General features: G+C 36.5%; 2 protein-coding genes across 2 annotated transcripts in view; both read right to left on the bottom strand.

Annotated features, from left to right (window-relative positions):
- The window catches only part of Pi4KIIalpha (phosphatidylinositol 4-kinase II alpha), a 9,638-nt gene extending 1,848 nt beyond the window's left edge, over nt 1–7,790 (bottom strand). Inside the window, exons 1-8 of the mRNA XM_018511785.1 lie at nt 6,965–7,790; nt 6,701–6,819; nt 6,075–6,567; nt 5,733–5,998; nt 5,487–5,626; nt 3,456–3,722; nt 2,820–3,140; nt 1,436–1,685 (exon numbers count right to left, since the gene is read on the bottom strand). Of these exons, the coding sequence (XP_018367287.1) occupies nt 1,436–1,685; nt 2,820–3,140; nt 3,456–3,722; nt 5,487–5,626; nt 5,733–5,998; nt 6,075–6,567; nt 6,701–6,819; nt 6,965–7,337 (2,229 nt within the window). The 5' untranslated portion in view covers nt 7,338–7,790. The remainder of the gene's footprint in view (nt 1–1,435; nt 1,686–2,819; nt 3,141–3,455; nt 3,723–5,486; nt 5,627–5,732; nt 5,999–6,074; nt 6,568–6,700; nt 6,820–6,964) is intronic.
- A 1,355-nt stretch (nt 7,791–9,145) lies between these two features.
- Nucleotides 9,146–11,570, bottom strand: LOC108763850 (uncharacterized). The gene is made up of 8 exons (XM_018511747.1): nt 11,445–11,570; nt 11,032–11,329; nt 10,789–10,942; nt 10,573–10,715; nt 10,132–10,325; nt 9,679–10,066; nt 9,388–9,615; nt 9,146–9,313 (listed from the first exon to the last, which is right to left on the bottom strand). The coding sequence occupies exons 1-8, from the start codon at nt 11,568–11,570 to the stop codon at nt 9,192–9,194; spliced, it is 1,653 nt and encodes a 550-aa protein (XP_018367249.1). The 3' UTR covers nt 9,146–9,191.
- Nucleotides 11,571–12,755: the final 1,185 nt, after the last annotated feature.

The following is a 12,755-nucleotide window of genomic DNA, read 5'->3' as shown; positions in this document are numbered from 1 at the left end:
TATTTTATTTTGCCAAAGTCTATGTGCATTATTATTATATTAGTTTTGTATTTTTTCTTAATATATACAATTGTTACGACCTAACTAAGGTCGAACCTGAAATCCTCGTCGGCATTTTTATGCAGACGTGCAAGTAATCGTTACAAAATTAAGTCACCTACTTTGTAGCACAAAGGAGGTGACCCACAAGCAATTTTTGTTAATCACGCATAAATTCGGTCTACTTAAGAAATATAAAAAGGTAAGCCTCGAACATCTCGGGGCCGTTCCGAAAAGTGAAGTGAGAGTGCGCGTACTGTGAGAGTCTCCATCTAATCTCTAAACCACAACACATTGTACAGTACGTAGACTTGTAATTGAACAATAAAAGCTCTTTGTACAACACAAACGCTGGCCTAGAATTATTGGAGGACATCGAGCCTTCATAAACCGACACCGCACGTCCAAACTGTGGTTCTGCAACGCCCTGAGCGGCACGTAGTGTCTTGAAAATACTGCAGGTAACTGGCTGACCCGTAAATTCTATAAACGGTGCCCGGAGCGGCACCCTTGCACCCGGAGCGGTACAACACAATGTACATTTAAAACATGTTTAATATATATTTATATTGCAATATAATGAATGTATGTTCTGATTTCTATGTCAACATTCCACAATTCATTCATTTCTTACGACTTTTGTTTTGCGCATAATTACCCGACGCGCGAGAAATTTTTTAGCTTTTCCGTTTTTTTCTTTTTGCCAAATACAACTTTATTGAATGAAAATCTGTTCAAGATAAGAATACGTAATGGTAGAAGAATGTTTATAGTTTCTATTTCCATATTTATATCGCTTTGATCTTAGAAAACCATCCCAAGAAAATAAATATCCCTTAGGTGTGCACAATTCGCCCACTTTCCCCTAATCATGAGAGATCATTGTATAATATTAAATGAAATCGTATATTTTATCAAATGACTTCATATGTAGTGAAAAAAATTATTTACAATTAGACAAAATCATATAAAATTAAATGAAATCATGCATTCAGTGGGACAATATTTCAACTAGTTTTACCCCCTCGGTTTATTATTATTTCGTTCACAGTCAAGGCGCATTGGCGCGAATCTTTTTTTCGTGGCTAGTCCTTTGACTCGCAGTAAGTTACGGGTTACCGACAATTTGGCGAGCCAACGAGCCACGGATCACGAATCGCGAGCCATCGCGAGCAATAGCGAGCCACCCTGTTCCTAAGGCGCGTAAAGGTTTGCCGAGCCATAACTCGTCATATGGCTAGCCTGACTCGGCGCGCCATGGGACCCGATTTTAGCATTTTTTATATCAATTTCAAGACCGATCGTGTGACGAGCCTAGGCGAGTCAAGACGGATCACAAGCCATACCGAGCCACGGGCCGTGGGATCCCACCTTAAGAATAATCAAGAAATTGCACCTTGCTAGTCGTATCGGCGGACATTTTTGTATCGGAGATAGAGATATTGCCGCAGGGAACAAACGGCACCATGCGCTCCACGATACCTGGTAGATAGCTCTCCTTGTAGATGGTTTTATCTGCAAATTTCGCGCCGTAAGGAAATACATATGTCGCGACGGGAAGGAAAGGTTTCTCCCTGGAAATCGCATCGTTCTCCATATAGCTTTCGGAATAAGTGGTCTTGCCGCACATCGTGATTTCCGGTGACCTTCGAACATTCAGATTAATATTATTTTTTATGTTACAGAAAATGAGCATGCAAAAGGAATATTTCTATAATTGTTACATGATCATATAGGGAGAGAGAGAGAGAGAGAGAGAGAGAGAGAGAGAGAGAGAGAGAGAGAGAGAGAGAGAGAGAGAGAGAGAGCAATTGAATATAAATATGTTGAGTTAGTTACTCCCCGACCAACGCAGGCTACAAAAATGAATCACTTTAAATAAACGAACTATATCAGTAAAAACTTTGTACTGTCTACTACTATGAAAAAAATATTAGAAATCCGAAATATTTAGTTTTCATATTAAAAAATAAACTTTTTGAAAAATCTTGCATTTTTGCTATATATAGATAATGGGTGGGATATATAGTAAAAATGCAAGGGTTTCAACAAACTAAACAAAGAATACGAAAGCAAAGCACTTGTATTTTGCTATACAACATGCTTTACTATTCTACACGTATGTATCATGAAATAACCACTAGGTCTTTTACACGCCTTAAGCTGGAAACACAATAGACACAGGCAATCGGCATAGGCAACAGGGAATAACGAGCCGTCCAATCAGAGCTCTGGGATATAATATCGAACTTATACCCCAAAGCTTTGATTGGACGGCTCGTTATTCCCTGTTGCCTGTGCCTATTGCCTGTGTCTATTGTGTTTCCAGCTTTAAAGTAATCATTTTATGTAGATTATAATTTATGATGATGCTACTTGTTACACACACAGTGACAAATCGATTCAACTCACAATAATTTAATTAATATTAACAGTAAGAAGCTGAAATTATAACTCAAATACTAATATAACATAAAGGCATGTAACAGAGTAGTTGCGAGAAAATTACCCCCATTCCTCCTATTTTTTCTGACTTCCGCAGCGTAAATCCCAGCACGGCGTATATACTGGAGTTACCCTATCTTATGGCGACATACAAAATAATTGTACTCTTTTTTTTTCTCTCTCTCTCTCTCTCTCTCTCTCTCTCTCTCTCTCTCTCTCTCTCTCTCTCTCTCTCTCTCTCTCTCTCTCTCTCTCTCCCCCCTTCTCCTCCCCCCCTCTCTCTCTGATTTTATCATTGTCAGAATGAAACACTCAAATTTACGTGCGATACATACTTGTACATCGGTTTCTGCGCCCAAGGATAGAACTCTTTCTTAACCACGACAAACGGCTGATAGCTCAATTTTTGTGTCGTCTCTTTAGGAAGTGGCTGGCTTGATGGACGGTACTCTAATATCGGTTTAAAACTAATTACAGGTTCAATAGGCCCTGGAGAAACGTAGGACAGTTTTGCCATCGTTTTGTCGTCTAATGGAGCCAAACTTGTACGAATATTTCCACAGGGTATAATCATTTCTGGCCTATCTACATATTTTGTCCCGTAATCGTGGCGGACTGTTGTCACATTTTCCATCGTGCCTGTACTCGTCACCGGTCTAGTAAAACGATTATATTATTGATTATATTACTCCAAACTTATCAATAAAAGAGGAATTTCCCAAATTATTTTAATTAGGCTGATTTATATATTCATAGTTCTTATTTTAAGACTGTTTTAAAAAAATATCTTAAGATGCTAATACGACTTTGTAGTCGGTATTTATAGTCGATTGTATTTAAGAATGTCTTAAATATAGTCTTAAGGTGTTATGAATCAGTCAGAGAACCATTAATACTAAATAGATCCTCTTTTTGTAAAATGTTATAAAAATCAATGCATATAATAATGGAATAGAGATACTTTATCTTACCTACGTTTCGGTATGATAGGTTCTGCTTTAACGGTTTGCCATACAGGTTTGTAGGATAATTTGTTTGTTGTTTCATCGAAAAACTTGCCAGTACTTTTCTGAAGGCTGTGGATAGGCAGAATTGGTTCCAATCGAGCGCAACGCGCCGCTGTACGATCCACATTTAGATAAGACAAGTGATATGTCGTTCTGTCTTCAAATTGCGTCGACGGTATCCTGTACAAGTGCTCTGGTGCAAAGGATTTTGCACGTGGAGGCTGCACGTATCTTTTGTACTGTGGTTAATAACATAAACATTCAAGTTGTATAAATATTAATAATATAATTATATATTGTATATTATATACCAGCATATAATATACAAGTATTAAAATCTTAAAATTACACAATCAAACATTAATAATTACAAGTTATGAATACATTAATTTGCAATCTATCAATAAAATTATTATAACGGAAAGTTCAACATTGTATACGGGATATCAGACATAATAACAAATTTTTTAATATTGTTATTATTTTAAAAGCATTAAAATTGATTAAAAATTTAATATAAGATATTGAAAATATTGACGAGACAATAGTTACTTTTGTCTTGCATGGACGTGCTATCGTTTTGGTACATGGGGCTTTCCTCTTTGAGCAAGGCTCAACAACCTCCATATTGCTTCAATCCCTTTTCTTATCGTAATTGTATATATGTACAATGCACAATTGCATCAATATTATTCTGCATAAACGGTTTAATAATAAATATTAAAATATTAAAAATAAAATATGTTGGAATCGAAGTTTCATTACATTTTAAAAATCTGATTAATATACGCCTGACACATGGTTCAGAACTAACTTCGTGTTATCTTCGTCATAAAGATATGTCGTTGTGATCATGGTGTCAAGAATATTTACACCATGGTTATGATATCAGTTTAAAACTTGCATAAAATTTCACATGATTCTATTTCTCTCACGATACCACGTGTATTACAAAAGAGAAAATAGGTAAAAATACAATTTCATAAAAATTGCGCTAGAAATTCTATTTTGTCTACGTATTCCAGTAGCAATTTCATTTGTACTTAATGTTATATATAACTACGTGGAATTTCTGTTGTCAGTACATATGTGACGTGACGTGACATGCGTACCACAAGCATCACAGTTGTTTAATTACCAAAAAATTTATATAGCATTTTAAGTGTCTAGTGATCAACACCTTGTGGATTGAAATTACTAATGTCACCTTCTCAATGTGGAAATAGATGAAAGAAAATATCGTATATTAAAATACAAAGATATTTTTTTCTTTCAAGCTATTTTTTAAACTGTAGTGTGACATTAATCGTTCTCTTAGGTATTGATCTATGCAGATTCCTTTCGCAGTACCGATTGGCACAGACTACAATGTGTGTGTGTGCGTGTGTGTGTTGTATGTGTGGAAGACACGAGAGACATTTCGTACAACTTGTATAAGTATCTTTTTCGTGTTCGTGGAGTATATATTGTATCTAAATTTCGTACGCACGCATCCTTTTTTACACTTCGTTCGCCTATCAAGCGATTAAAAGAAAATGTTTTAACATTATATATATAATATATATTTACTGTATACAATATAGTTGTACGAATATCTTATATCCCGATTAAACTGAGATAGAGAAAAAGATTATAAATATAAGACAGCCTAAAAAGAATTTCCGTGTCCTTCCGATCAAATTGCAGCCGCATTGCAGAAATAAAACTTAACAGAGGTAGGATGAACTTAGAAAAATAAGTAATAACATTTTTCGCGGCAGAAATGACACTGATACCACTGACACTTATTCACGAGCACTCGATTCAAGTTAGGAATTCTTATTTTCAACACCAGGAGAAGAATGGACTCTTGTTCTGGAAGCGCTGGGTAAACGTGTCAGAGAATGAAAACAACCTAGGAGTGCCATTTCCTTTGGCCCTAGAGCAAAACAGGGCACAATATTTGGTAACATTGCCATATATCTAAAAATATAGAAGCAATAAAAAAATATATACTTTTCCACAATTACAGCCGGCATTTGTACCAATTGCACGGGACTTTTGGCGTCTTTCAGAGCTTGTTGTAGATTCAAAATTTGACCGCGCATCACACTCATTTGCCTATCAAAGTGATGTCGGTCGAAGCCCTTATCTTGCTGCAGAAATAAACAAGCAATTATACTTGTGCGAGATTATTGTTGCATAAACAACAAATGGAATGCAATACGCTTGCTCGTGTCTCAAATAATATATGCAGCATACTTTAAATAGATGATACAAATCGTCGCAAAGATCTTGTACGAAATTCTGATCCGAGAGTTGCGGCAGGACTAGCTCTCTCGTGACTTCACTGAACGGCTGTTTCGCCTGAGTTAACCATGCCCAGTGATAAGGATACGCTCTCCATGAATCAGGATGTTTAAAGGGAAAAGCAAGGCCGTTATCAATCGCTGCAATCTTCACTTCACCCTGTTCAGTTCCATTCTTGCTAACGCTAGTATCGTATTTGATCAACCAATTGTCATTCCCTACGAGCGAAATATCAATCGTGAAGAAATTCACACAACTAATACTACTATAGAGAGAAGCGATTTTAACGGTTACCTCTGTCTGTATTTCTGATGATATAATCTAGGATGACCAAACGCTCAAACTGAAGCTGGAATTCTCGACTCAAGTGCGCCGGCATGGGCTCGCTTTCCCATCGCCTCAGCCAGTAATCGGCGTCCTTGTAACCGTCTACAAAAACTTGAAAGGAACCAACTTTCGGCGGTAGACCAATACGATTAAAATGCGACCCCACTGTAGGAAACTGGTCCATAATGGCTTGCTTCATACGCGCCTTCTGACGATCCAGGCGAGGATAATTGAAAACCTCGCTAACGAGTTTCACCACTCTAGTGTTCGGTACAATACTGAGGCTCAGCTTTCGATCGACCAGGCTGGCACCTGCTTCGCTTAAGTACCCTTGATTTGGAATTAAGCAACTCCTGCCGAAACAGCACGGACAGCAGAGCTTGTGCATCCATTTTGTCCATTTTGGATTTAATCTGCCGTAAGGTTCCTCATCTTTCGGTTTGAACACACCTATAATTTTCTGACAAAACAGTACATTTCATGAATCATTTATGTATCATGTATGGAATCACATGTCACTATACTTTACTGAATCAGAAGCGACAATATCATCTAACTTTCTTATTTTGAGCAGATTAGAAGTTGGAGCTTACCCCCGCTGGATTTTTGACAAAATAACTCCCACTGGAACCTTGGTATATCCTTTCTGGATAAACTCCATTATCTATTGCACATTCAGCCTGCCACACCAGTTCCGAGAACTGTGGATCATCTACAAATATATATATACGTCAAACGTAATTTTATGTGATAATTATGACAATTCTTAGAAGGTCACTAGATATTATGAATCATCAACAAGTGTACACAGATATGAAAAGCAAGAGGACACCACTGTGTGTTGCAGCTGTACGAACCTGGAAATCTATTGAACGTGACGTCTAGTTCCAAGCGACCAAGGAGAGGCTGGCTCTCCCGGTCGATCCCGGAGGAATCTATGGCTAGAGTTTGGTCGTTGCTCAAACTAGGAATGAATTCGACGTCGGGAAGCAAGTCAGCCGGCGACGGCGGCTGATCGTTGTGCAACGACAGACGCTGATGGTGGCTGCTACTGCTGCTGTTGACGGGCGCGATGGACAGATCCACCAGCGCATCGGTCTCCACCAGAGTGGCAGCGGCGGCGGCAGCGGCGGCAGTGGCAGCTGCAGCGGTGGTAGCCGGGCTGCTATTGTTCTGACTATGGTACTCTCGATAAGGCACGTGCAGTTGCCGTTGTTCGGAGTCGCTCATCACAGACTGCTCGCTCTCGTGACGACGATCCCGCTCCGCAAGGATCTCTCAAAGTGGACCTCGCTCCGGTTAATTCTTCCCGAGTTGACTCGGAGTCCAGTTTCTCTCTCCGAGCCGATGGACGATTATTACTCTTACGACATTACCGCGTACTGCCTTCTACCTGTCAGCGACGCGCGCCCGTTCTCAGTTTCTCCCGGTTGCTACGGTTATACGTATATGTATACGTGCCAACGTGCGAGAAATACGTTAGCATCGTCGTCGATGCGTCATCCAGATCACACGTATTCTCACACACGTTACGTAGCGTAGGTAGGCCAATACGCGCAGCGCAGCTTGCTGTCGACGGCGAGGACGATGACAGAGCGATAGGGGAAGAGGGGAGACTTATTGCGATATAACCCGATTAACCAAAATACAGCCCGTCATCCTAACGGCTATCAGCTGATAGGATTACCGCCATGTTTGTGTGACGCGTGCATTCTCTCTCTCTCTCTCTCTCTCTCTCTCCCTGTCTCCTTCTCTCCTTCCTTCTCCCATATGATCCGCGGGGATCTGCCAGTATCTACTGCAGTTATCGCCTTTGTATTCACATTCACTGCGACATGTGATCGATTCTGATCGGATTTAAATAACTGCGGTAGATGCGAGTGCACTCGCACTTTGGGTTCGAGACTCGTTCGGAACTTTGGGAAGGTTATAACTGATGGTTATGCGATTCGTCTGTTATGCTAATAGCTAATCGTCCTTGTGTTCATTTTCGCTTTTTTTTCTATATAAATAATAATGGAATAATATATCTCGTGTCTAAATGCTTGCATAAGACGATTTTTAATGACTTCGAAATTTGTTTTAACTGGCTTTTGATTGAGAGGTGTACTCCAAAAGCAAAACTGGGTAAGAGAGTGGGGGAGAGTAACACGTGTTCGACATGTGCGAAAAATTAAATGTATATAAGAAAGAGTATATTGAAAGATATAAAAATAAAATTATGTACATAATGGTAAGTTAATCGATAAATAAGCAGCGCATGTCACTGATCGGTGATCATATTAGGTGTTAAATTTAATTCCTGCCGTTTTTCGTCTCTAAAATTGATTTGTTTCGAAAGGAAATACCTTAATCAAAGTATTATTAATAAAGTAGAAAATGGAGGAAATTACTTTGATTAAGGTATTCATTCATCTTCCCTTCGAAACAAATCAATTTTGGAGACAAAAAACGGCAGGAATTCAGTTTAACACCTAATAATATGCACATAATGAGTTTAAAAAATATTTATTATAAAGTTAAGTATTCTTTTTGTGTAAAGAACACAGATAAAAGATTGCTCTTTACATTTTTTGAAAATTAGTTTATAACGATTAATTATCTTAATTCATCTCATTTATCTTATTTCATATTAAAATAAATATAATTCGAAAAGTGCAGGGGAATTCAAAGAACATTTACAAGATCGTTTATGTAATTAAAAATTATTAGATATAAAATACGAGATATACATATCTTTATAAATACATAACATTAGCCTATTTCTAATATTGCCTTTTGCGTCGTTATTATAAAACATGTAATTAGCCAAATACCGATATAAAAGTATGAAATAAATATATATATGTGAAACAGTGTGATATATCACATCTTATATTTAAATATAAATCAATGCTGTTAACAATAAGTTTGAGCAATTAATAATGTCAAAATTTAAAAAAATTACATTATTATCAATTTTTCTTTGACCAGTGTCAGGATTATTTAATAAAAAATCCCAGTATCATGAATTCTTATTAAACGTACCAGTTGCGCGTTCCGTCAATTCTTAGTGTTCGAGGATATATGTATGTAATAGCAGCATCATGACGGACTTGAAAAAAGATTTCTCGTTTTGCTTGTTGGATGCTCCGCTTGTAAGGGACGTTTTCTTGGTGTTAGATTCAATCCCTCGTAGTTCATACTTGGGTTATGTGATACGTTTTCTGAAAGCATACAGAATCGTCATTGTTTTCGCCAAATAATAAAAATTTTAGGCATATCAAAAGTCGCGGCAAACCTCTAGAACGCTTCAAGTTTAATTTAGAATGATGTAGCAATCGAGAGTACAAGGGTGAAAGCGGCTTTCCTTTGAACAAGATTTGCTCACACTTAACGGAGTGTACGCGGGGAGACAGCCATCCGCTCATATTGTTCCAAGACTTGCTCAAGTCCAACAAAGTTGCAGATAGCTCACACAATGGACGATATTTTCGTTTGTGCCTCTTAAATAAATGTTTGTATTTGCCTGAAATTTAATTCTTGTGACGTTCACTCTTAATTTCAAAATGATATAATTTTACATCAATACCTTCCATTGGAGATGAACACAATCTCTCATAGAAAAGAGTATCGTCCATATATTGATTAAAATTGAAATTAATTTTTGGAGATTGCAGTAAAATATAGCGGTTTGCTATTGATACATTGCTCGCGTCGCAATCAATATTATTTATTTTCCGAGAGCTACGTTGCTCATTTTTGCATATATTATCTATTTTCGTGTTCAGTATACTGAATAGCGTTTGCAAAGATTTCATTCTTTTGCGAGCATTCTGAACGAACAGCAGACACTGCGATAGATCAGAGAGATTGTCGATATTTTCATGATGTAATATTTTCACAAATACCAAGTATAGCAGCGATAGCAAAGTGGAGAACACAATGGAGTCATTCGCATACAAATTGCGAATTAAATGCTTAAATTACAAAAATAAAATAATTAACCGCAAGAACTGTGTGTACGAAATTTTTATTCAATTACCTTCTCACATTGTGTATATAATAAATAATTATCGTAACAAATTTCAGGAAATTTGTTTGCTTCGATTGTCCTAGAATTCGAGTTTATCCTCAAGATAAGTTTGCATAAATGATTGCAAGATTTCTCTAATTCGTTCAATTCTTTACTTTTTGTATGTATATATTGAACTTTATTGAAAATATTTTTTTTCCATACTGCACCACGAGAAGAAATGTCACGAGTTATTAATGACTGCATTCAGCAGAGAAAGCAGCTGTGTACTTTACTGTTGTAATCTATTATTGTAAGATTCTTTAATATTTGTTTATATATTTAGATTCGGTGAGAAACCAAGAGCGAAATGAATCATATTAAAAAATTTTACAAGTTACAAAGCTGCCTTTTGTGTAGAAAACGCTAATGAATAAATCATCAGGAAAATAATATTTATCATATACTAACAGTCTATGATGTTAGAATCTTCGACATCTATCAATCGCTTTTGGATTAATGGATTAGCTGGCAGTTCGAGCACTAGCTTTTTTATATTTTCTTTTCTGTCAAAAATCTCAGATTTATACATATTCAAAGTCTCGATCTCATTACTAAAATATATAATATGATTATTATGTAAGTTAATGTATCACCATTAATTGTAAACAAATAATAGCGATTTACTTCAGAAAATTATTTGTAGCCTTCAATGTTTTCTCCATCTTTTTATGAGTGTCTGTCATAACGCTATGTTTTTGCTCAATTGTGTTGTTGAAGTATGTTATTATTAAACTCTGTACTGGACTTGTACATGGTACGTTTAACAATTCTCCTTGAACTGAAGAAATCAATTCGAATAAATAACAATTGCTACAAAAATAAAATACCTTCTTCCTTATATTAATTATATATTACATATTTACATACGTTCTCTTTTCATATAAGTCCTAAGAGCGAGTTGCGATAGTTTCCACATAATAATTTGAAACTTGATTCCTCCTGACTGAAGTAAATGACTTATTAATATCGATGGAAAGTTAAGATCAGGATTGTCTCGTGATACGAGGCACAGGAAGTTTTTCATTTCAACACGGTATGTTGCTTCGTCTTTTTTGCATGAAATCGGCCATTTCACCATTTGTTTAAACAGTTTTGTATCATATATAGATGATAGATAATGCGATACATGCAAGAAACCCACTGTATTAGATTTGTTAAACATATCCTTTAAAAAATACTTGTATTTTATATGTATATATATATATATATATATAAAATTTATAATATAATGTTGTAATTAATATAAAAAAAACTTATATTTTTAAGAAATATTTTTATACCTTTCTAAAGTGTTGTCGAAACTCGACTGACGGCGATATGACTTGTGTAAGTAAAGATACATTTTTGTAGAATGATGAATTAATGGCTATAATTTGAATCTCTTTTAATTTACTCATTACGTACATATGACTTCAATTAACCTATTTCATCCGTGGTACTTATTTATGCTATGAAGAATGTTAAATCTATACAAATCCATAGTTGTTTAAAATATTTTGTATACGTGCAAAGATATGGACGTCGCGCTACTCGCGCCTAGAGTCCTAGATTTGTCAGAGAGGCGCAACCGGTGTTATGCATTCTGATTCGCTGTTGCAATCTGACCAATTGCGTGACTTGGCAGCCATTTATAGTACTAGTGACATATTTCTATTTGATTTTATCCTATACATTTTATCTCACACTATCCTACACGTCTTATCTTGTTTGACATAGTTTAAAGGCAGTTTCATAGCATGTCGGCTATATTTAGTACTTTCCTTAGCACCTTTGTCTTACTGACTTAAGCCGGTTGCGCCTCTCTGATAAATCTAGGACTCTACTCGCGCCGTACATTGTAATTGAACTATTTGCACTTTTCTGCACTCTTCGTCTTTTCTCTCTAAGGGTGGAGTCCCATGAAGCGTATTTGCCGCGTATCGCGTAACCCCGTAACCAATAAATAATCAGTAAAACGCGAAACCACAACAGCGGATCGCTTCTGATTAGTTACGCGGTTACGCGATACGCGGTAAATACGCTTCATGGGACTCCAGCCTCAGGTTGATGTCCCATGCAGCGGATCGTGCGTAAGCGGATTCGCGTATCGCCAATCACAGAATCATTCTCTTAGATCTGTTTGCAAATTTCGCAAGCATACTAATAGCGTATTTCACTGGTTGCACTGGTGCGCACTCAGTGCACATTAAGGCTGTTGTACACTATTCTAATCTTAAAAATATAAAAGTGAGATATCTCAATTGATAAAATGCCCAAAATTTATTTTATCAATAGCACAATAAAATGTATCGAATATTTCACGGTTTAATTCGTTTATATATTTTTATTAAACGTATATCTTTACGTCGATTTTTGTATAATGGCTTTAAAGTGCACTGAGTGCGCACTAGTTCTGTCAATAAAAAACGCTATTAACCTCTTTATCCGTAAGTATCACGTCAATAAAGTTTTTTATTTTTGGAATTTTTCATTTATTTTCATTCCACAATTCATCTTCGTCACTACTGGATGATGATGAGGACAGCACATCTAGCAGCTGAAGTGCTAATCGAGTTTCGAAATTGGCATCAATATGCCCCGCTTTCATATTG

This window comes from Trachymyrmex cornetzi, unplaced genomic scaffold, assembly GCF_001594075.2.
Source record: "Trachymyrmex cornetzi isolate Tcor2-1 unplaced genomic scaffold, Tcor1.1 scaffold386, whole genome shotgun sequence".
Taxonomy (NCBI): domain Eukaryota; kingdom Metazoa; phylum Arthropoda; class Insecta; order Hymenoptera; family Formicidae; genus Trachymyrmex; species Trachymyrmex cornetzi.
Note: the sequence above shows the minus strand (reverse complement) of the source record. Positions and strands in the feature narration are given on the sequence as shown.